The sequence below is a fragment of the Podarcis filfolensis genome (assembly GCF_964270895.1).
Source record: "Podarcis filfolensis genome assembly, chromosome: 3".
In the NCBI taxonomy this organism is placed as follows: domain Eukaryota; kingdom Metazoa; phylum Chordata; class Lepidosauria; order Squamata; family Lacertidae; genus Podarcis; species Podarcis filfolensis.
In genome coordinates, this window is record NC_139606.1 from 64,521,668 (window position 1) to 64,546,530 (window position 24,863).

General features: G+C 41.4%; 2 protein-coding genes across 8 annotated transcripts in view; one reads left to right on the forward strand and one right to left on the reverse strand.

Moving 5' to 3' along the window:
* SHPRH (SNF2 histone linker PHD RING helicase) overlaps window positions 1-5,375 on the reverse strand; it is a 37,882-nt gene extending 32,507 nt beyond the window's left edge. For 2 of the 4 annotated variants that reach the window (XM_083607565.1, XM_083607564.1), the window contains exons 1-3: window positions 5,107-5,375; window positions 1,842-2,497; window positions 577-706 (exon numbers count right to left, since the gene is read on the reverse strand). In XM_083607565.1, coding sequence (XP_083463691.1) covers window positions 577-706; window positions 1,842-2,468 — 757 coding nt within the window. In that variant the 5' untranslated portion in view covers window positions 2,469-2,497; window positions 5,107-5,375. Of the gene's footprint in view, window positions 1-576; window positions 707-1,841; window positions 2,498-5,106 lie in introns of those variants that run through there. The other 2 variants (XM_083607567.1, XM_083607566.1) reach the window with 2 other exon arrangements.
* A 4,590-nt stretch (window positions 5,376-9,965) lies between these two features.
* Window positions 9,966-24,863, forward strand: part of GRM1 (glutamate metabotropic receptor 1) — a 178,192-nt gene continuing 163,294 nt past the window's right edge. The window contains exons 1-3 of one of the 4 annotated variants that reach the window (XM_083607616.1): window positions 9,966-11,425; window positions 19,665-19,811; window positions 21,428-22,326. In XM_083607616.1, coding sequence (XP_083463742.1) covers window positions 21,564-22,326 — 763 coding nt within the window. In that variant the 5' untranslated portion in view covers window positions 9,966-11,425; window positions 19,665-19,811; window positions 21,428-21,563. Of the gene's footprint in view, window positions 11,426-19,659; window positions 19,812-20,109; window positions 20,219-21,427; window positions 22,327-24,863 lie in introns of those variants that run through there. The other 3 variants (XM_083607617.1, XM_083607614.1, XM_083607615.1) reach the window with 3 other exon arrangements.

Genomic DNA, 24,863 nt, shown 5'->3' on the forward strand with positions numbered 1-24,863 from the left:
CTCTACAGAGTCTGGAGGTCAAAACATTATCTTTCTAATAAAGTTATTGCTTATTTGCATATGAATAAATATTATTAGCATAGATTTGACTAACATAGCACAGGTATTGCCTAGAGTCCTAGACCAACAATTGAATGATAGTGCAGGACATATAGGGATATATTTCTACATGATTCTGAATCATACCTATTTTGCTCTTTATATAAAGGCACACCCAACTCTAGGCCACGTTTCCATATACCTTTATGTCATTTGGCAGGCATTTCATTTCTTTATTATCTCCAGAAACCTCACCCCTGAGCTGAATGAAGTATGTCCTGTTACTTTGCTGTACCAGAGAATGTTCTGTGTATGTGTGCAGTTTACGCAAGTTAAAAGTATCAAAAGTCAAATAATTTATGCTCTGCTTCCCACACATTAAGAGAAGCTAAGACCTTCTTTACTCCAGAAACAGTATTTAGAAGATAAATTAAGGTCACCTAAATGTAACACCAAGATAAGAACATTTCCTCCAAAACTCATATATGTGTTTTAATGGTATAACTAATATGTGTCAATATTATCAAATGAGATTACCTGGAATTATGAAGTGGTAGAATTTTTCCATCAGTTTTTGAATAAGTTGATTAGCTTTTTTTATTCTGCCACCACCATCACTAAGGAATTCTAGCTTGCTTAAGCCAACTTCAAGAAGATACATTCCAACCTGTGAATGTAATTTTTAGATGAATTTTGGAACGTGCAAGAAAAGGAGAAAAAATGTGAGAAAAAGATCATAAGCTTATTGGTGACTAAACTGGAATTCTAAACTTGCTTACCCATGAGCAACCCCCCCACTGAATTTAATAGGACTTACTTCCAAGTAAACAGGGCTAGAATTGCAGGGTTCATAGGTGACCACTTTGGCAACTTGTGGCTGAAGGACCAAATGATATGTTTGTGGGAGATCCATTATTAGATTTTCCATTATAATTATTTTCCCATAAGCACAGCCATGGATCAAAGCAACAATACCCAAGGAAAAACAGTCTACCCAATCCCCAGATGCCTTATTTTATTTTTTGCTTGCTTGCTTTTATGTCCCACCTTTCCTCCAAGAAGCTCAGTGGTTCTCCATCTCTCCATTTTATCCTTATAACAACCCTGTGAAGTAGGCTAGGCTGAGAGACATTGACTGGCCCAAGGTCCCCTAGTGAGCTTCATGGCTAGAACCCTGGTCTCTCAGCTCTTAGTCAAAAACTGTAACCAATAAATCCTTCAGCCAACTGCTGTTTGAATTATGCCCAAAATCTAGATAGCAGACAGTGCAAATAAGTGACATTTAGAACTCTGAAAATAATCCTACTTCCCTAATAACATAAACCTTCAGGTGTGAAATGCCAATGCTCTCTGTGGGAGCCCAAAGTCCATCAGATGTAAGCCTTAGTCAAGCATAAATTGAGGATTCTACATGTAATCCTGATTATAATGTAAACTACAGCTTCCTGGATACTAGGATATGCTAAACTAAATCTTACCAAAAAAACTACCTATAATGTTCATGTTGCAGGCAAGCATTTGGCTTATTTTTAATATTCATTGGACCAATCTTACATTGCAATCCTACACATATTTAGGATTATGTGCATAATGAACTCAATGGAATTTAATTCTGAATAAAGATGCATGACAATATCGTTAATGTAAATAGAGACAATTCTCTGAAAATCAAACAGAAAGGGTACTGTTTGAATCATATTATGGTGCTGCCAGATGTTCACGTAATATGTTAATTCCAAGTACGAAATAAATGGCTTATTCTTAGCAGTTAGGAAGTCTTATTAATTAGGTAAATCAAGTACCTTTAAGCACTGGCCATCTCCGGATCTTTGACAAAGTACAATTACTCTCTTCTTTTGCAGCCACATCAAGTCTTCTAACATTTCATTATTTAAAGATGATTCAACTAACACGTCTTCTTGGTAAGTGTTCTGTAATGATTCTTCCCTCTCATCGTTCTTTGCATGAATACAGATTCGCAAATGATCACTAGGTTCTGCTCTCATCAATGTAAAACTCTTTTTATGGACATTCTCACTTAGTTGTTGACCAGGAAGAGGTTGCAGAATGAATTCTCCAAGTAAGGTTTTCCAGTTAGAATCAGAAATATAAGGAAAAATCACAATATTTAGCTGTATGGATATAGAAGTCAAGAGATGGCAGGAATCTTCTGCTTCATCCAAAATGGTTGAAATGCTCAATGATTTTAGGTTGTTTACTTTGAGCGTCGAAACTTCATCAGTGCTATCATCATTTATAACAACATGTGTTGTAAAAGATGAGCTTGTACCTGCAAGAGGTTGGTCTTCATCCACTGCATCCAAATCTATCACTTCATTTTTACAGTCATCATGCATATTCCAGCAGAGCTGCTTCTTTTTCTCATCATTCATCCTCGATGGAGGAGCACGCTTTCGACGGCCACTCATTTTTATGTTTCACTAGCAGTGTTTAATCTCTGTAATACAGATTGACATCCATTTACATTTCTGCATGGATTAGTATACTTTGGTTTATTAACAATAAAGGCCCGATCCAAATGTATAGGTAAGAATCCATAGTTTATTGAACAGAGAATGAGTGCTGTGTCCCATCTCCCCTCTCTCTCTCTCACCCACCCACGAAAAAATATTCTGGGGTTTGATCAGAAACTGTGGTTTAATCTCTAACTGCAAATGGTTTCAAGGCAAGAATGATAAATAGTAGCATGTGAAGGAGCCACAACACTTGTCAAAATTATATCTAAAATGTAAGTCCTGAGTAAAAAGTAAATATATCTTAATCAGTTTATGCTTACAACAACAATATTTTCACAAGATAAATATTCTTCCCTCCAAATTTGTTTTCTAATTCTAAATATAATTCAAAACATTACTATCTCTAAAGGGTGAATTCACCAGTGGATCTGTACCCTTCATCTCGAAATATAAGACTAGTTAATTATGAAATGGTGTTATTTAAAAATAGGCATGCGATTACAAATGGATGGAGACCATGCACCCAAGATATAGTCTAAATCCCAAGAGGTACTCATTTATGGTTCCTCGTCATCCTGGAAAAAAGTGACGAGTGGTTCTGTTCTGGGCCCGTTGTTGTTCAACATCTTTATAGGATGAAGGAATTGAGGGGATGCTCATCAAATTTGCAGATGACATCAAACTGGGAGGAGTAGCTAATGCCGCAGAATCAAAATTCAAAATAACTTTAACAGATTGGAGAACTGGGCACAAGCTAACAAAATGAATTTCAATAGGACGGGGGGCACCTGGCTTTTTAGCAGTGCATGAGAAAAGGATCTTACTCAGACCATACTTGACATACTGTGTCCAATTCTGGGCACTACAATTTAAGATGGATGTTGACAAGCTGGAACATGTGCAGAAGGGGGCACCCAAGATGATCAAGGGTCTGGAAACTAAACCTTATGAGGAGCACTTGAAGGACTTAGGTATCTTTAGCCTGTAAAAAAGGAGACAGAGGATATATGATAGTTATCTTCAAATATCTTAAGGGGTGTCACATGGTGGAGGAAGCATGCTTGTTTTCTCCTGCTCTGGAGGGTAGGACTTGAACCAATGGCTTCAGGTTACAAGAAAGGAGATTCCAAATAAACATTCGGAAAAGCTTTCTGACAGGAAGAGCTGTTCAGCAGTAGAGAGATGGTGGACTCTCCTTCCTTGGAGGTTTTTAAACAGAGGTTGGACGGCCATCTGTCATGGATGCTTTAGCTGAGATTCCTGCACTGCAAGGGGTTGGACTAGATGACCCTTGGGATCCCTTCCAACTCTAAGATTCTATGAACATGAGAGACTTGCTTTAATCACCAAGTTAATATGACAACAAGGACACATGAATACCTGCTGATTAACAACTTAAAAAAACACAACCCTGTTCCTCAGAAAGCTTATATCTGGGCATTCATTCAGAATTTGCCTTATGCCACCTTATACGACAACACACCCTCATTGCCTTAAAGCTAAAATATTTGGACAGATGAGGGATGGAGGCAGAGATGAGGGATGCAGGCAGTATTTTTAACTCTTCGTGAAAGGACTATTAATGTTGGTAGCACATGACATTTTGTCTCAAGGAGGAAATCAGCCACACAATCAAACTTATTCCAAAGGGGTAGTTGTGTTACTCTCTTGGAGCAAAACACACCAAAAGCCTTATGGCATCTTAAAAGATTAACAAATTAATTACAGCATAAACATTTATAGACCACCATAATAAATTTGACGGTCTTTAAGGTGCCACAAGACTCTTTGTTGCATATACTATCAACCATATTTGCACTTAACAAATGAAAGCCATGATTAATACATGTACATCAAAGAAGTTATGCCACAGATACAAACAAAACTTGATACATATTTATTTGCATTAAGAACTCTGGGACCCATCTGTTACTCAGGTCATTTAATCTACATCAGCTGACAGGAAGTGAAATAGGCAAAGAATTCTTATGTGCGCATTCAAAACCATGTAATCTGGATTCCTTACTAAACTACAGTTTAGTAACTACTGCTACCATATTTCAAAGTGGAGTAGACACTGGGCAAAGACAGTGGGGTATTCCCCTCCTTCCACCTCACTGTATGCTTATAAACAAAGATGCTACGAATATTCTACGATTGTTTCCAACTACATTATCAGATAAATCACGAATATAATAAGCTCTGGCTGTACATGCACGTGACATACCAGAAAAAGATTTTTTGTTTTTTGAAGGAGAGAGAAGATTAGCGTGCTCCTCCCAACAACTTATAAGAGGGGCTGTTGGGGGGTGGGGAGAGTGAGATACAAAACCGCAAGAGAATTATTCATTATATTGTGCATATTATAAGAATATGCAGATAATAGGGATACCAACAAGGCCAAGGCGCCGGTAACAACGCCCCCCCCATTAAGGCCTATTGCAAGTCATAGACCAACGAAGTAGCTGTCTCTCCCTCTATATATAAAACTATAAACACACACATGTGTGTGTAAGTGTGTAAGCGACAGGTGGGGGCGAAGCCACTAACTGCAACCTCCCACCCGCTGCTTCTTCTCAGCCTGACGCACCTGAGAGGGTTGGAATCAGCTCCTGGGGGCTCCTCTCCGGCTTCCCCTTCTGGGCCCTGCGGCGGCGGCGAGGCTGGAAGAAGAGACGAGCTCCTGAGCAGCTCCAAGGAGCGCAGCGACCATCCTTGAACCAGGAAGAGGAAGACGAAGCGAAGGGAGGGTTGGGGGAGGGGAAAGCCAAACAACAACAAGAAGATTCTCCCCTCAAAGTTCACCCGCCGGACGGAGGAAGGAGGCGGAAGCCGAGAGTGACGCGAAGGCCCCGCCCACTGCCCCTCTCGCGCTAGCACGCGCCTGCCCCCCCCTCCCACAACGGCGGGGAAGCGCTGGCGAATGTGCGCGTGCGCGGTGCCTTCTTTTTTCTAAGCCGTGTTTCTGCGGGGAGGACAAACGGAGACGGTTGCGGAACAGGTGCGCTGTAGGACCCGGTCCACACAGATTAGGTTGCAGTGATGGGTTTAACCAGGATTATTTAGGTTGGTCTTGAGGTTCTGCGAAGGTCTTGAGCCTTATTTTAAAATTATTATTTTTACAAAAACCCAACCCCTGTCTTTTCGACTTAAGTTAGATGCAACTTTTTAAAGATCTTGTAGTGCGGCGAGCACTTTGGAACTCCTTGCCTATTGAAACCAGGCAGGTGCCTTCACTGAACTCTTTTCGGCACCTGCTGCTAAAGACATTCTTGTTTAGGCGAGCCTACCCATGCATTGTGTGCTTTTATATTATTAGTGCTTTTAATTGTCTTAATTGTTCTTACCAATAATGTTTTTTTTTATTTGTTTTGGGAAATGTTTAGGATTTTTTTTAAAACAACAACAGCAGCAGCAGCAGCAATGAATCTATATAGAAATTTTATGAAACATATAAATAAATAAATAAAATTGGGGTTCCACAGCAAAATGGATCCAACAAGCCAGAAGTTTGCCCACCTTGGTTCATAAGAGGAAGAGAAAGCAGGTCAGCTGGCAGAAATAGCTCTTCCTTTTGCCTGTTTCTGGCTCCCTGCTGCTGAACCAAATCCCTGCTGCTGCACCACCCAAAGAGAAAGGCCAAGCAAACAAAGGGAAGCAGCAGAAACCATCCCTGGCTGAGGGATCCTAAGGAGGCAATGGCTGCTGCTGCCCTGAACCTAGAAAGGAGGTGGGTAGAAGGCTGAGGACGGCAGGGAAGCATGCAGGCAGGCTCCTGCCTCTTCTCTCTTGCCCACCCTTGCTGGTGCCCACCTGTAAGTCATGTGGTATCATCACAACAAGCTGAATAATGTTTTTGCAGAACTGAAACTGCAGTGGAATGGAAGCAGTGCCGCATGCACTGGATACAGAGCAAAATGGAAGATGATGGATTATCACAAGTAGACGCACATCCAGCAACAGATCTAGGAGAAGTTCCAATAGTAAAGTGTCTGTGCAAATGCAACCTTGGTAGAACATCAAGGGAACATTGCAGGAATATTACGGTGGGGTTGCAGGTGGACATGATGTCACAAGTACTATGACCACCTTGCTGCATTCAGTAAGCTTCACTAGTTAGGAACATAGCCTTATACTGAGTCAAACCATTGGTCCATCTCGCTCAGTATTGTCTGCCTCATCCCTGGCCATTGGCCATGCTGGCTGGGGCTGATGGAGTCCAACAATATCCGAAGGGCCAGATGTTAACCCCCTCTGATCTGCACTTACTGGCAGTAACTGTCCAAAGGTTCAGACAGGGAATATTCCCAGTTTTATTTAGAAATGGTAGGGAATCTTGGGTTTCTGCCATACAAACCAGAAGCTCTGTTGCTAAGCTACAACCCTTTCTGCAGTTACTGAATAGGAACCATTAATTTTACAAGTTGAATTCAACTTTTAATAATTTCTTTTTTAAAACAACAACACCTTAATGAAAGATTAGAAGACAAATACAGCTAGTTAATGTTGACACTACATAACTGCAGTGACCCAACACACTCAGTCCCCCCCCCCAAGAAGGCGTTTAATAACATCTACTGTCTGCTTCAGTAGAACAGCTTTGACACCTTTCAAGGCTCACAGGGATATGGCGATAATTATTTAATTAAAGTGTGCAAAAGCTTGTGAAGATTTGCCGACAAGAACATAGCCCAGCATAAATGAGATGTTTTACTACAGCAGACTATAAAACTATTCAAGCATAAAGTTGCTGTACTTAAGTTTCAGATCAGTGAAGAGATCAACTTTATATAACCCAGTGGGGAAATTACCTCCAGAGGATTTTACACCTTCATTTCCTTCCTCCAGTTTAATTGTTTATGTTGTATACTAACACGCCAAACATCACAGAGGATTTCCGGCAATGTTCATAATGTTCTTTTACACTAAGTAATGATCCTGTATGGCTGGTCTGAGAGTGAAAGATCCAGATTATTTGGGGCAATGTTACTTAGTGGGACACTTAAGGCTTTTCAAGATGACCCTAAATGTGGGTGTATTGCTGTGATAACACAGAGTAATATACACTGATGGAGCTAAACTTGGTAGGGTGGTAGGGCATGTCTGCTTTGTGGCTTTTCAGTACCCATCTCATTATATATAAATATTTCAAAGTATATCGGGGTGAGGAACCTGTCACCATCCAGATGTTATTGGACTCCAACTCCCATCAGCCCCAGACAATATGGCCAGTGGTCAGGGATGATGTGAATTGTAGTACAACAACATCTAGAAGACCATAAATTTCCTATCCCTCGTATAGAGGATTTCACTGGTAGTTGACTCTGTGATGAACAGAGGCCAAAATTCTTTCAGATACACAGACAATCAACACATGTGCCCATGCTACACTGAATTTCTATCCCTTATTTGAAATGTCTTTGCATAATGTTATTAATACAGAATTTCACTGTGGTAGCTGCTGACAGGCAATAGCTCTGTCTTAAAGGTAAAGGGACCCCTGACCATTAGGTCCAGTCGTGACCGACTCTGGGGTTGCAGCACTCATCTCGCTTTATTGGCCAAGGGAGCCAGCGTACAGCTTCCAGGTCATGTGGCCAGCATGACTAAGCTGCTTATGGCGAACCAGAGCAGTGCACAGAAACACCGTTTACCTTCCCACCGGAGCGGTACCTATTTATCTACTTGCACTTTGACGTGCTTTCGAATTGCTAGGTTGGCAGGAGCAGGGACCGAGCAACGGGAGCTCACCCCGTCGCGGGGATTCGAACCACCGACCTTCTGATCGGCAAGTCCTAGGCTCTGTGGTTTAACCCACAGCGCCACCCGCGTCCCTAGCTACTAATTTGTCTTTTAATGCTGGTGAAATGCCATATGCTATGACAATAGGGGAGTTCAGATAAACATTAAAAGAACATGTGAGGACCTTGTGGACAAGATAGGCCTGATGTCAACACACCCAGTGGCTCCATCCTCACCACCCGCATGTCCTACATGTGTGAGAAGAAGCTCTCTGTGTAACCAGTATATGCATGCAGAGAGGCTACACACATGGTGATCCAAATGGGCCCAGGATTTTACTCCCAGATTATCCTTAATAAACTGCATGGCTGACATCCGCAATCGTGGGATCCGCTGTTCACCATGGCGGCAGCACCGGAAGTGATTCCTATGAATATTTGAACCCCATAATGGTGCTATTACGATTAGGATAAAAATTCCATCCTTCAGTCTGAAAGTTTTGGTTTAAAAATGAATTCACTTTGAGCTAAGTGAAAAAGAAAGAGTACTTTAAAGGAAGGCCTTATATCTAATTAAGTGGTCCTATTTCATTTCTGAAATAGCAATCATGATTTCATTAGGTGAAGAGTTAACTATCTCTTAAGCAGTGTGTGTGTTTTATGCTCAAGAGCATTTTGGCTTTAGATAACTGAAATACTAAGCCAGTCCATAAAGTGCCGCTGGAAAGCATTTTATACCCCTGAAAATGTGGCTGCAAAGCCAATTTAAATTCTCTGGAGTCCGTGGCTGCTCAGTATACATGTCACTGTTGTGAAGGGAGCAATATATTATTCCAGTAGCTGCCAATTTGGAACACCCTAAGGAGGGTGTAGTATATTATTCTGCTAGCTGTCAGTTGGGAATACCCCAGAGACAGAGAGGGTCTGCTTCAGATTGCGAAGGAAGATACCATTTTTAAATGTTCCTTAATATTTTTTAAAAAATGATACCTTCACCTGCATTTTGAAGTGGTACAGTCCATTCTATTACCCCAGAGTTTTACCACTGAATTCTGCTGCATAAACCAGGCTAGATAATTGTCCCTTAATGGTGGTTTCTCTGGACAATGATCAATTTTCTCCTCACCTCCACCTATCCCTGAACACTAAAACAAAATTCTTCAACTTCCTAAACTTACTCGCTAAATGGGTCAAAAATGTTATGGTGTCATGTGACTCAGGGTTTCTCAGGGACTGAGACTGTGGATACAGAGGATACCTTCGACTGTGAGAAGGATTTCCCCTCAGAACCAGTCTTGGTTGTTCCTGTCTCCTCAGGTGTTACATCACCAGAGGAGCAGGTGATGCCTGCACTTCTCCAGTCCCAAGAGGTCACACTGCCTTTCTCAGACTCTGAGGGTGACAGCTCAGAGATCATAGAAGAATCATGGGCTGCTCTGAGCTGCCAGAGTCAATGGCTCCCAAACAAGATTCCAACCACCAGGGGCGAGGCTGGCTACACGGTGGAAGCTGCAGTCCAGTTAAGGCTAAATCTGACTTTGCTGATTGTTGGAGCAGCATTCAAGACCGTCTTGTCAAACTTCCAATCTATGTGACGTGGAGCTGTCCAAGGTGCTAACTGCCTTTGCCTTGACCCCTTATCTGCTTTTGCCTGATATTGCTTATCTGTACTTAACTGCCTCTGCTTTGTCTGACTTTGAATTGGCAGATTTCTGCTTGACCTCAGTGAAGGACCATCAGTGAGAAACAGTGTGAACATCTCCCAGGGTGAGAAACTGGGAGAGAAAAGGAAAGCTCCCAGGCGAAAGCTCAGAGTGTCTGTCGTTTTCTGTGTGGGGCTGGGATTAAGAGCTACTTTGGACAGAGAGACAATTGTGAATTTGTGCACTATTTTTGTATTTTAGATACCTGGCTGATGATGTTCTCCTTCCTTTTCGTTTGTGCTGTTGCTGTTATGAGTATCTGTATTTTATCTTTTTTAAAAAAATCTATATTCCATTACGTATTTTTTACGACAATTGTAACCATTTTGATTTTTATATTGTACAGATATTATGTTATGTATTGACATTTGTGTTCTGTGTTTTAAACTACCTTGTGCTCTTTCATCGAAGGGTGGTATATAAAATACACATAATAAGGGCGATGTGTGTGTGTGTGTGTGTGTGTATAAAACAATACTAATAATATCAACATCAATAGCAAAATAACAATAATATAGTATATATTTGAACTGGCTTCTCCCATCCTAGCATGACACCACACCACACTGATGCTATGTATGGGTTGTGCCCATAATTAATCTTAAATGCATAAAAACATTGTGTGAGTTAGCTAAGCTCGTATTTTTCCATCTCCACTGTGGTACTAAATTCGTTTTCTCTCAAAAAAATTCTCTTCGGCTCTGTACAGGCACCACACAGGTGTCTTAACATATTTTTCATGTACAATAAAAATGTGAACAGACTGAGTTTCTCTTCGGCTGTCAACACAGCACTGTGCATTCTGTGTTAATGTCCAAAACACTTCCTCCGCAGCACCACCCCATGATTCTCTTTCAGGAACATGACATGAAAACATCATGTCTGCATGACATGAAAACATCACAAGTCTGTACATACTCCCTGGATGGGATTGAAAGGATTTATTTAGGTATGTTTTAAAGCTTCCATTTGGTGCTTCAGACAATTGTAGATGGAAGATTATATTCAGTGTAAGAGGCACCAAAGGCCACTGGGAGGCTCCTAGGAAGAACCTTGTGGCAAGGGGGTGGCCAGCCTGGCCCCATCCGCTGGCCACAGAAGGAGCTTGCTTTCTCCTCCATGCCAGAAAGAACACTCCGCTCCAACTTCCAGTCTGCTTTAGTATTGCAGAAGCAAAATGAGAGGACGTTCTGGCCCCATCCATTGTGAGCCATCAACTGCTATTCAAGCAAGAACACTGGCCAGCGAAGATCAACTATAAATTGATGACTATAAACAGGTGACTATAAATGCCTGGTTATGGCCCACTGCTTCAGTCTGGCCTTAAGGAGTTGATGTTCCATTTCTCTGCTTTTCCATCCACTTCTTTTCCCTTGTGGGTCTTTGTGTGCCTGATGGCAGTGCTCCTCTACTCTTTTAAATTGATGCAAGCTGCTTTGGGAGAGAATAATTGCCTGAAAAAGAGGTGGGTAGGTTAAAAATATGGTTAAATAAATAAGCAAACTGTTTTGAATGCCACTGAATCAGCGAGTCTATGAGTGAACGTCAAACAATAGAGATTAAATGTGATATGAGAGGATACTATTTTGTTGAATTGCTGCTGGGAAGAAAACGACCTAAACTGCTATAGCTAATGCAAGAAATGTATGGTCTAATGAAGCCCCAGTATAAAGTATACATTAATATTCCTTTTAGGTAGTCAAATGTCATGAGGGCCAATGTCAGTGAGTAAAACAGGATACTGCCTCATAGCAGATCAGCTGCAAGGGAAAAAAGTGGGGGGGGGTGATCATAAAACTATACATGAATTTTTCATGTACAGTTAGATAGTTTGTTATTTTAAGTTCTTCTAGCTTTCTTTGTATTCCCATAATATCTGATTTAATCTTAACAGGTAAATTTTAAAAGCTAGGGTTCAATTTCTCAAATAGTCATGAAGAGAGGTAACAGCTCTGCAAAATACCAAGAGAAAGATGAAGTTACTAAAAACAAAACCCCACTATTTCTTTAAATATTGGCTTAAAAAAAATAAAACCTCTCCAAAAATACTGGAGAATTCTCAAAAACAAACAAACATAGGTACAGTACATTTTCCTCAGTGCATGGAAATGAGACACAGTTTTCTCCAATAATAAGTGCTTTGCAATTTGAAAAGTGTAGCTATTTCAGTTGTATTCATGAGGCAATTACCGTATTAATGACCACTAAACAAAATGAACCAAGGAAGCACAGGGTTCTCTCCTGCTTTTTCATACTGTGAACTTTCTGAAGGCTCATATTTTAAATGCATATCTAAAACACATAGATTTAATCAAAACTTTAATTCATTTTCCAAACTGGGCTACCAGGTTACAAATAGAGCAGCTCTGCTTTATTTGTTATGCTGCTCAAGATTGAATGAGGCGCCTTAGACTTTCGCAACCTCATTTTTCAAAAATAATGGGAGTACTGGATGGTCTGCACTGGAATGTCTGATATAATTTACTGTCACGGCCTTGGAAAGGGGATCTTAACAGAGCAGCCCCTGGGTGGCAACATGTGGACAGATGTGTCACCCACCAACACAAACCCATGAGCCTGTCTTGATTGTGATGACTGCAGATTACCAAGAATTTATTTAGCAAGATTAGTTAAAGAAAGGAATATAACTTTGATTTCTCAGCAGATGGGATATATCATTTAGGAAATGCTGGATCCTTGCTTTCTTTAGTGGACTTGCTTCATGCTGTGTGATAGGATACAGGGAGGACAGAAGTATCTCTGCACTAGTAGTGGCAGGCCATTAGTGGCCTGTTTTGGCTTTGACTTGGGGAGACTGATCTCCTCCTTTGCTGAGTTGGTCAGGTTAAGAGTATAAAAAGAGTCCTGCTGGATCAGACCAGTGTCTCATTTAGTTTGGCCAACCAGATGCCTATGGGAATCCCACAATCAAGACCTGGTTAAGTTCTTAAGGGAGGAGTTGGACAGATCTAGAGAGAGAACTTCTCCAGACCTAGAGAGACTTGGCATCTCCAAGTAGGGTTGAGACATTCTCCTGCCTGGTACCTGGCCTGGAGAGCCACTGCCAGTCAGAGTAGACAATACTGAAGTAAGGAGACCAACAGTATGACTTGATAAAAGGTTTTAGCAGACCCAACCATTGTTTTCATGCCCTGTTGCCTTGCTACTGCTAAGCTAGAATAAAGCAAGTTGTGACCGACTTCTCCCCTTCTGCCATCAAGGATGTCCTGTGTAATTTCTTTCCTCCATCTAGCTACTCTCCTCTTTGCCATTGTACAAATAACAATATGGGTGAATCGAGGGGATATTTGAGCCAGTTCAAATATTTGTTTGTTTTCCCCATTTTCCAGCCTACAGGCATCTATTTATGTATTAAACATGTTGTTACCAAGGGGATGCAGTACAAACCTTACATACCCCCTGAAAATGCAAGGGAGGGGGGTTGCTTGGTTGAATGCATTTCCACACTCAAGCTTCCCATTATATGTAAGACTAATATATATCAGGCAGAAGGCTTCCAGTCTAGCTTTCCCTCTAATGCCTTAGCTTTACAAATAAGGGACATTTTTGCATAGGCACATTAATTCAAGTATGTGGTTCTCTTCTACCTCATAAAAAACTAGTGTTATCTTGTGCACCTTCAAGATTGCTGTGATCTAAGCTCTACCAGTGTGAGCCAACCAGCCTTATCTATCCAAGCTTCTCTCTGTTGGATATTGTAAGAACACTATGAGCCTAAGATTTAAGTGTGCATTGAAAAACCCTCCCTTTAGCTACCAAACTTGGATCTTAACTAGTCCTCTGCTAATGAAAGGGCTGCTTACATTCATGGAGGGAGCTGGTATCTAGCAGAGTATGGGGTGGTATGACATTTTCTTTGCTCATCTCTCCTTTCCCCAGCAGCTGCCCAATGCTGCTGTGGAGCACCATTCATAACTCTCTGCGGCAGATTGGCAAGGGGAAAAGGGAGGTTACTGAAAGTCACTTCTCCACTTCCATTAGTGAGAGAGTCTCATGATCAGAATTCCACTCACATGACATTCCCACCTGCAGAAGCTTGCTTAGGCTGCACTCCAAATCCCACTTACCTGCAAATAAGCCCCTTTAATTTAAAGAGCACTTCTTTCTGAGTAGACATCGTTAGGGTTGCAACCTTAGGATCTAAGTCAATGATTTGTGAGCAGAGCAAGGTGCTTCAGGAGGTGGCGCATGATTGCATGGTCCATGATTAGCCAGAACTCCCAAGGAAGTTGGTGTTCAGTTCACATATGATCCAAGACAGACCTATCTGAGACTTTTCCATATTAAGCTCAGAGTGGAGTTATGTTAGATGGTCGAGGTACATTCCACAAGTGAAGATGAAGGACTTTTAATGGGGTTATGCTGTTCATATCAGTCACAATTCCAACATGTCAACGTGCTTTTTTCTCATAACCCTTTCTAAATTCCCAATATTTTATTTTGTTTGTTTTGCCTTTTAAATCAGCACTTAAACAACAACAACATAAGCCTTTTTAAATTGTAGGAGACAATAGGGGAATGTAGGGAATGTAGGGAAATTGGATGACCCTTTCTGACTTTTGTGATTCTGCTAAGATACATTTGTGCAATATATAGAAATGAAAAACTAGATATGGCAGGATACTGAGGGGTGCAAAGAGCAGCTGCTAAATATTTGATGCAGGCATTCTCTTCTGTGCTAAAGTTACTCATTGGTTGGGGATAGGAGGGGGAATAAGTCCTAACTTTTGCAGCAAATGGGGTTTTGTTCTTCGATGTCAACAATATGGAACGAGGGACTTTGATAACTAGTCCCAGATATATTTCATGGCAGGTTGCCAGAAGAGAGAGTGGCTGGCCTGATCTCTATTGCCGCTTGAGTGTCATCATTGCTAATGGCCAGAAGGCAGTTCTGTAGATATTTAGTCAGCAGAGGTAAGGTGACATAAGGGGCCAATGTTGATTCCAAATGGCACTTTAAAAAGCCTCTGATTCCGCTTTGACAACCCTTCCTTTGGGTAAAAATCAAGCTTTCTTCAGACTCTTCCTACAGGCTTTGCTGGCTTTCAGCTCCCAATCCACCCACCTGTCAGCCCAGCTATGCACTAATTCGCTTGGCTGCCAGCTTTATCCATGAGCTTTATTGCACCTTCTCCAGACTGCCAGTGCCAATATTTGTAAAAAAAGATAACAGGCTGTGTGGAGTGCACCACCCGTGATCCTCCAGCTGCTGCTGAACTACAACTTATATCAGCCCTAGTCAGCATGGCCAATGGTCAGAGATGATGGGAGTTGTACTTCAGCAACAGCTAGAGGGCTGTGGCTTAGCCACCCCTCTTATTGTCATTAATGCAAATATATTAAATGAAACCTGTGGCAAACTTCCACACCTCCTTACACATGGAAAATTTAATCAATTTCAGTGGCATTATTAGAACTGCAGCCTTATTTTAAAATGCTCGCATGGCTTCCAATAACTCATCGAGTTCTGTGTTCATTTCAGAGCATCGTATCTTCATGGTTTGTTGGGCTACCTTTGCACTTAGCAGTAAAGCTTAGTAGCATACAGTATATATTAGTTGTGATTCTCAAATTGGCAGCCCTTTGGATAGTCTCATATGCCCAGGGCAGAATATCATCCACACCAGGCTCTTGGTTTAAAGTGAAATTACCCTTAATGATGAAAGTAACTTGGGTTTTGAAAGAAGCTCAGGATTCTGTCACATTCATTAAATGAACCACAGGAGACACATCTCAGAATGGGCAAATTGGAATCAAAATGCTAGCACCTGTCAGCAACCTGGCTGCAGCATTTTGTCCCAAATGCAGTTTCTGAACACTTTTCAAGGGTAGTCCCACACAGTAATCCAGTGTAGAGGATGAGAGTACATCAGTACCAATATAGTGCCCTCTGGATGTCGTTGGACTCCAACTCCCATCATCCCTGACTATTGAACATGCTGCCAGGGGCTGATGGGAGTTGGAGTCCAACAACAGAACATAATAATCTGCCTCAAACCAAGTCAGATTAACAGTCAAACTGGCCTAGTTGGTTTTTTTTACACTAATTAGTGGCAGCTCTCCAGGGTTTCAGGGTGAGGTCTTTCCTGGCCTACCTTAACATTCTGGAAATTCAAGGTGGGACCTGTGTGCCTAGCAGATGCTCTACTACAGAGCTATGACCCTTCTGCATACACCTAGAAGGTACCACATTGGCTTCCCTTTCACTAGTGCATGAATGACTGTGGCAAGGAAAGTTCTTAGTTGGCAAACTAGCCAAAGATGGGACAAGGCACTCTTCACAACCAATGCTACCTGCCTATCCGACAGGAGCAATGCATCAAGGAATACTCCTAAACTAAGTACCTGATCTTTCACAGGAATCGCAACTCCATCCAAGACAGACTGCAAACTCAAACACGAATCATCAACAATTTCTGTTTAATCTGGATTGAACCTCTACCACATCTAGTCCTTCACACTCGGGGGCTGGCATATAGATACAGGTATGGATAAAATACTGTGACGAATGCAGGTAATTCCCGAGGTAGTACGTTTGGATGAACATAAACTATGCATTGCTTGAGAGAGACTAAAGCCCCTGAAGAGCATTGAAAACACACAATGTGTCTCAAGGTGCCGGATTATGCATTAAGATATATTTCACATTTGAAGATGCTTGAAACCACCATGAGATGAAAACTCCCTATTGGCTGAATCTCTGGGGAAGTCTGTGTGATTTGCTTACTTTAAAAAGGGTATATGGAATTCATTATGCTAATGAAACAACACCATGGAATTTATATTTCAGTTGGAGATAATATGTGAGGTCATTCAGCCTTCCTGTATTGCTGCAGAGATGTGTTTTAAAACTTCTATTTATCAATAATCTTTCTGGAGGAAGCTACAATAACTCTTACTTGTTTTGCCTTAAGGATATCCCTATCTCTCCAAACCATGCTAGAGGCTCCCATATTAATCTTAAAGCTGCTGCTCATCCTCATGAGTTTTGCTGGACTTCCAGGAGTCTACATGCTCTATGCATACTGCAGTTTATTATAATACTTTTATATGTTCACAGATATATCCTTTGGAATTGAGTTAGTAATGCAGATTGGCCATATCCCAGAAACACCAGATTGTTTCTAAGTAATAGTTGATCTGGCAGTTCTGCCTCTCAATCTCAGCAAAATGGTTCAGTCTATTGTGAAGATGGGAAACAACTATCCATATTTGGCTCTGTAAAAGCTATGTCGTGGTCTTGGAGTGTTATCAAGCTGTGTGTGAGGGAGGTGATCCCACTTTTAGCAGGGAGTGGAGGGATGAGACAGGACTCAGAATTGAAGCTGTGTAGATCAAATGGGTATCCTGTCCAAGTTGGTGAAATGGGGTATGTTAGCAGCATCCTATGGCTCCTGAGCCATCCTCCTAAGGAGCAGAAGCTTATCCCCTCAGGTATTAAAGGTGCTTTTGTTGTTCTGCAAATCATGGATGTTCTAGAAAGCATCCTTTATTGGGTATTAAAATTGGGTTGTTGCATGCCTATCAGTTTGGGACGCGGGTGGCGCTGTGGGTAAAACCTCAGCGCCTAGGACTTGCCGATCGTCAGGTCGGTGGTTCGAATCCCCGCGGCGGGGTGCGCTCCCGTTGCTCGGTCCCAGCGCCTGCCAACCTAGCAGTTCGAAAGCACCCCCGGGTGCAAGTAGATAAATAGGGACCGCTTACTAGCGGGAAGGTAAATGGCGTTTCCGTGTGCTGCTCTGGCTCGCCAGATGCAGCTTGTCACGCTGGCCACGTGACCCGGAAGTGTCTGCGGACAGCGCTGGCTCCCGGCCTCTAGAGTGAGATGAGTGCACAACCCTAGAGTCTGTCAAGACTGGCCCGTACGGGCAGGGGTACCTTTACCTTTACCTATGCCTATCAATTTAGACGTCAAATAAGGCCACTCAGAAGTATGTTGCTATGGTATGACTTTTACCTACTCAGGTGACTCCATATGTCTATAGATGTGTAGGTGTGAGCTTCTATGAGCTGAGAACTGCCAGAACCTATGGAATGCTGATGTCAAAAGCATAAGATGTATGTGTGTAATTGACCTACTTGCAATATATATATTTTAAAACAACACAGGTACTGTATGACAACAACAACAAATTTCAAAAAGAGATTAAAAATACTAGATTATTTCCACCTCATTGGCTAGAGATGTTTGACTTCATAGTCAAAGACAGAAATTCTCGCCTTTGCTGCTAACATTTGTTTGAGAGGGGAGCATAGCTGTCCAATCCTGGATTTCTTCATTTCTTTTATTAAGCAACTCTCACTTCTTCCTCAGGGGAGAATTTCCCTCTCTTAAAATAAGTTCCCAAAGATAAAGCATAAACCAATCTGAAACTCTATCCACATACATCTTAATCCCATTATGTGGGAAACAATTAACTCATAAGCCACCATTCATGTGTTGGTTCTGCAAAAGATTGATTCACTGTCCCCTCTTGTAGCTTCATGGTCTCTCTTGATTTCATAAATGAATTTGATCTTACCTCTGGGAATGTCTTCTCACATATGAACCCTGTTCTTTGAGATAAGCTGGTGAGACCTTACACTAGGCTTCCTTCCTGAAATGACACTGTGGGGCTTGAGGCAAGAATGCTCCCACAGGTGGCATTGCAGCTCTGGAGTCTGATTCTCAGTAAGAGATGTCAGGCCACATCAGTGATGGGATTTAGACTTAGAATGGATTTTAAAAACACATTTCCTTGCATTGCAAATGGTTATGCACCTATTTTAGCCATGACCTTTCATCAGTTACTTTAAATCCCATTGTTTTAATTGTTGAGTTGGCTTCTATGGGATGCACATTACCCTGGGTGTCCTTCAGGCAGAAGGAAGATTATCCTTTTTTACCGAAAACATACCATAAAGCTCACATGTCCACAGGTTTTGTTTTTTAAAAAGTAATACTGGAACTAATGTAAACACAATGTAACACATAAATGAACTGTGTAAAGGCAACAGAGATCACACAGGTAGAAAACCATGGCAAATAAGCCCACATAAAATGGTCCTTGGATTCTTGCAGTCGTCTCTTTGCACAAGGTGTCTTTGCCTTTTCAGAAGTAGGGCAACTATCAGCCCTGAAAGCGTCTAGCATTCCCAGTGGGGTCTTATTCTAACTTTAACTTTCATATAATAAACTAAAACACTAGAGTCCTTTAATTCAGTCTGTGTAGCAAGCGGGTCAATTGCCTTTTTCAGCCTGGTATTATTTTAATCTTACATGCCTCTTAGCATGCAAGCTTTAGATTCAGCTGGGAAAAATATTCCATTCTAGACAATTCATGGGATTTTGCTTTGTTCTGGCAGGGTTTTAATGCAATAGTAATTGGAAAATTAAATCTTCAAATGCAGTGTTAGAAATCTTCACAGCAGGATGCAAATGTGCATGTCTGTCTATACCTCTGAAACCAGTCTCTCGCCTGTTTCTTATACTTGCTTGTGTGACTGGGAAGTAACGAATTTAAGGCATTGAAATACAGTCCAAACCAACATATATATGCATATATATGGAGAGGGAGGGGGGCTGAGAGCTGGTTGAAGAAGGGGAAAGAATGACTGATCTTTATGCATGAGATAATAGATGAGCCTGGAATGACCTGTTTCCACACACCCCTCCCCTTTCCCTCCTTCATGCGGTAAAACAGCGTTGAAGAAAGAGGGCAGTCGCGTACAGCCCATCTCCTTCGATTCGCCTGTACCAGACTGTGGCAAAGGGAAATGTGAACAGGAGAACTGGCAATGAACGCCTCGGACACGGAAAGGAACGACCAGCCTCACCGATTCGGATTCAGGTAGGTCTTGAGTTTCATCCTCCAAAAGGGACCGGCGCGAACCATAACGTTGCAGGCAAGAGAGCCAGACAAAAAGACCTTCCTTCTCCATTAGATTTCAAACGGATTCGGCTTCCTGTGACCAGTTTCTCTGGATTCCGTAGATGTGTGTGTTTTTGTGCGTGCGCAGGGAGAATCGGCACTTGCTACAGACAGTACGGTCCTTCTGCCCGCTTTCATCTCTCGCCTTTCTCCCCTCTCCTGTCCTTCAGAGATAATGGGGAGAAAGACCGAAGGAAGGTGGGTGGGGGGAGGTGGCAACTAGAAATCTGGCTTGCTTCATAGAAACCCACCAGCAGCGCTTCATTCCATTAAAAGCCTTTCAGAGAGAGGGTGGGGAGAAGAGGCTGCTGCAACTGGAATTCTCTGTATGTATTTCTACTATGTGTTTTCGGGGACTGGATAGTAGTGTGTGGGTGGGTCGGTGGGTGCAAAAGACCAAAGCAACGGGTGCAAGAAGTTATTGGGGCAAAGAGCGCGGCATGGCTGCAGATTCTGTTGCACCGAACGAAGGAACTCGCTAGGGATCGGGTTGCCGTGGACGTTGTCCAGGGTGCTGAAATCCATAGCAATCCCTGCCCGTGCAACAGGGAGCCAAGGCAGCCTAGCGAAGCGAAGCATACCCGACTTTCCAATCAGCAATTATCTCCAACGAGCGGCCGATCGCCTTTTAAATCGCATTAAACTACTTAAACTCTAGCCTCCTGGCTTGTCACCTCTCCTGCCCAAAGTCTGCATGAAAAGCAAGCGGTGCCAGAAAAGCACATCAGGACTTTGCCTGCGGTTGCCTTAGTAACTAATATGTATTTCCCACAGCTTGCATAGTTGTCTCTTTTGTCGAACTACAGCTTCCCTCCTTTCAAAACCCAAAGATTAATCTAGCTGGGAAAGGCTGTATCTTGTAAGGGTTTTTAAGAATTCTGTCTTGACCTTTAAATGACATTTTCTTTTCTGAAGATTCTACACAGAAGCGCACACACCCCGTCTTTCTCAAGATGTTTAAACTAGCATAGTTTTCTTGTTCTCGACTTAATAATGAAGGGTTTTTGTTTTTTTTTAAATCTAATTAAAGACACAAGGAAGTTCTTAAACTTGTAAAGGCTTTTCTTTGCTTTAAGTGTCAGAATGCAGGTAACAGCATTTTGCCTTAGTAGATAAGGGATACCAATTTCTGCACATGGAGGTGGTTAGGTATAAATGAATATATCAAGTCACACACTGCACTCTGTTTATAAATGCAAGATTCTTCATATATTACATATGCATGCATGCAACAAGGCACCACTACTTTATTGTGTGTGTGTGTGTGTGTGTGTGTGTGTGCAGACACCCACACCCACACCTATGCAGTGTTGGTCTCAGTAGTATAACTGTGCCTTGTTACTCTCTCCCTGCTTTCTTTCCTTGAGATCTGGAATCGAAAGACACCTGCTATTTGGAGCCATTTGATCTGGTGTCTGCTAATATTCCAGGCAGGTGGGGAGAGATGTTCATGAAGAAAATGACCTTTACTGAGCTCTGCTTTGACATATTTTCAGTTGATCAATGTGTTCTGTTCTTTCTTCCTATGTCAACAGGCTACAATTCACTCCTAGGATGACTTCTTTGCCACCTCCAGGCGATTTGCTTTAAGGGCACATTGTAATGGGTTTTGGAGGCACTTGAGAAGTAAAACAGTGGAGCGAATCTGCCACCTTTTTCATATCTTTAACAATGTGCAGGCAGGAAGAGCCCGTGAAATTGGTCGCCAGAATCTGGATGGCTTCCTGCAACAAGATGATAGGGGTGCTGCTGGTGTTCTTCCCTGCAATTTTCCTGGACATGGACTTTCTCCCCAAGAATGCTGGCAGGAAGGTTTTGATCTCAGGTGCTTCCTCCCAAAGATCAGTAGCCAGAATGGATGGTGATGTCATCATAGGAGCCCTCTTTTCTGTTCATCACCAACCTCCAGCTGAGAAGGTGCCCGAAAGAAAATGTGGCGAGATCCGAGAGCAATATGGCATCCAGAGAGTTGAGGCCATGTTTCACACTCTGGATAAAATTAATTCAGACCCAGTCTTGCTGCCCAACATCACTTTAGGCAGCGAAATCCGAGATTCCTGTTGGCACTCCTCTGTGGCCTTGGAGCAGAGTATTGAATTCATAAGGGACTCTTTGATCTCCATTCGAGATGAGAAAGATGCTCTCGGCCGCTGCCTGCCTGACCCTTCGTATCACCACCAGGTCAGGGAGAAAAAGCCCATTGCTGGTGTCATCGGCCCAGGATCCAGTTCTGTGGCCATCCAGGTTCAAAATCTGCTTCAGCTCTTTGATATTCCCCAGATTGCATATTCTGCAACCAGTATTGACCTGAGTGACAAAACTTTGTACAAATACTTCTTGAGGGTAGTTCCGTCGGACATTCTGCAAGCCAGAGCCATGCTCGACATAGTCAAACGTTACAACTGGACCTATGTGTCTGCTGTCCATACAGAAGGTGGGTATAAAAAGAGAAGCTCATATTATTAATTGCTCCTGTAGGGCATTTCAGGTATAAATCACTTTGTAGTTTCAATCCAACTTTAACCCTAAAGGATTGGCAACATTATTCCAATTCTGAGAAACTGCTGCTATGAAGGAGTGACTTCATATCAGAAAAGAAGAGGGCCTTGATCCTACTTCAAGGTTCAAGTCGAAACCATTTAACTCTGCTAGATGTGTACATATGATCTCTTCCTTCCTTTTGCTTTGAACTAGTCTTTATCTTACAACCATAGATAGCTTCCCACAGAACTTTCCTATAGTATAATGAGCTTTGCTAAACAAGCATATATAATAGATACATTTTGGCTCTCATCTCATTAATTTAAGCTCTCAGACCATTAATTATCCATGATTTTAGAGAAGATAAGAGAGCTGTACTGTACCTATACATTGCTTAGGGTGTATTATTATTATTATTATTATTAGTAGTAGTAGTAGTAGTAGTAAAGCTTTTTGGGGAATATTCATCTTCCCATCAGTGGGACAAGCCTCTATTGGTCTTTTATTAGCAATCAACTTTTCTCCTGAATCATGGACAGCTAACTCCCCAAAGACTAAATATTTAAGCATGACAGAGTGAAACTGTTAGCTAACAGATCTTTTGCATCCATGCTCTTGAGATAGAAGTTGAACATCTAGAAGAGGAAACATGCACACCCACACTCACACACCCCTGATATGTGTAGTGTTACTTTGTACTTAAACCAACCTTTTTACCTCTTCCTCACAGAGACTGAATAATTCCAATTTCAAGCAGTCTTTCATATCTAATTAAGTAGGTAGCAGATGTGGAAATCTACAGGCAAAGTTAATAATGGCATGAACAAATCATTCTCAAAGAAAAAGTGCCAGCTCAGTAATGAAGTTTATAGATTTTCGATGAGGCAAGTTCTGCAGGCTTGCCTTGAAGAGAGGGAGAGAAAAAAAGATGTCTTTCATGTCCATTGCATTTTTGCTCTAGTGAGCACCAAGGTTGTTTTTAAAAATAAAATATGGGCATTTGACCCCTAGGAAATCTGTTATCTCTGGACACTACCAGGCAGCAAGGATGAGAGCCAAAAATATTGTTGTTACATATTTCATAAAATGAACTGATGTGGGCAAAGATCTCTTAGCGTGCAAGTATCCAAAAGAATTAATAGTCATAACGTGTTGATACTTTGTGAATTGCCAGATAATATTATCTTTTAGTGACTACAAGGAAGAAGTTTACTATACTTTAAAACTATAGTGAAGAAATTGGGGAGAAATGTTATTAGAAAATATAAGCAATAATTTATAGCTAGATCATGGCAAATAGATAAAAAATAATTAAAGTTGTCCACTAGGGGAAATGTTCTACTTTGATATGATATCTGTTTAAATAATAACTGACTTTTTACATGCAAAATTTGGACTTCTTAAGCATTGCCTTTTGAATTTCCTGTTATACTGAGGTTTTCAATGTCTTTTTGTCATAACAAATAGGATTTTTCATGAACTTTTTGTGATCAAATAATAGCTGAAAGAAACAAATTACAAGTATAGACTTGACTCATGAAATAAGACAGCCTTCAGTTAGTCATAGGTGATTTGAATTAGAGTGGTGTTAGCCATTAAAAATGTGGAATCAGCCTGTTTTTTTGAAATGTGTTAAGAAAAGGGAGTAAGTATTCATGGAGTTCATTCTGTGGCAACCTAGGAATAAAATAACTGTAACTCATCCCAGTTGTTGCATACTCCTGGCACTCAGTTACAACACTGTTTGTGGATATAGCTGGATCTTGTGGCAGGTGAAGGAGAAGACTATTCTTTATTTATCACATATGCTATTTCCTCCTAAAAGTAAATGGGGTCAATGAATCATTCTGATAAATGTATTTTAAAATCAGTGCATGCTGTAAAGCCTAGGCAAATGGTATGATACTTTCACTAGTAATTGCATATGCTGCTTGCAAAATCTTTCAATAAGCTGCCCTTTTAAAGTGAAAATATTCCTTAGCAGGAAGTAATTTAAAAGTAACCTCCCCTTCTACTATGATATTTTTGGGATTTGGGGCTCAAGTCTGCTTTGCAACATGCTGACTTCTGACTGTGCGCCATCATAAATGTTTTACAGATACAATTGCTGTGGACATTTTTGTTTACACCCAATGTATTTGCAATGTAAGATGTGTATCCTGATCCCATGCATGTTTACTTGAAAGTTTGGTGGGACTTACATAGGTCCATCTAGGATCCCAATGAAACCTAATTAAGGAAGAAATAATACTGAATTTGCAATATTCTTGGGGTTTTCTACTCTCCAAAATTCCAACAAGATTATGACGCTTTTTCTGTAAACTACATAAGGTGTTGAGATCATCATCATAATCACTATCCTGTTTTTAAAAGAAGGAAAGCAAATGCCCCAAGGATAGTGAGAATGGATGCACCTCTCTTCAGCTTGCTATCTTGGGGGTTCTCTTGTTTATACGTTATATAAGCATCAGTAAAAGCTCTATTAGAATT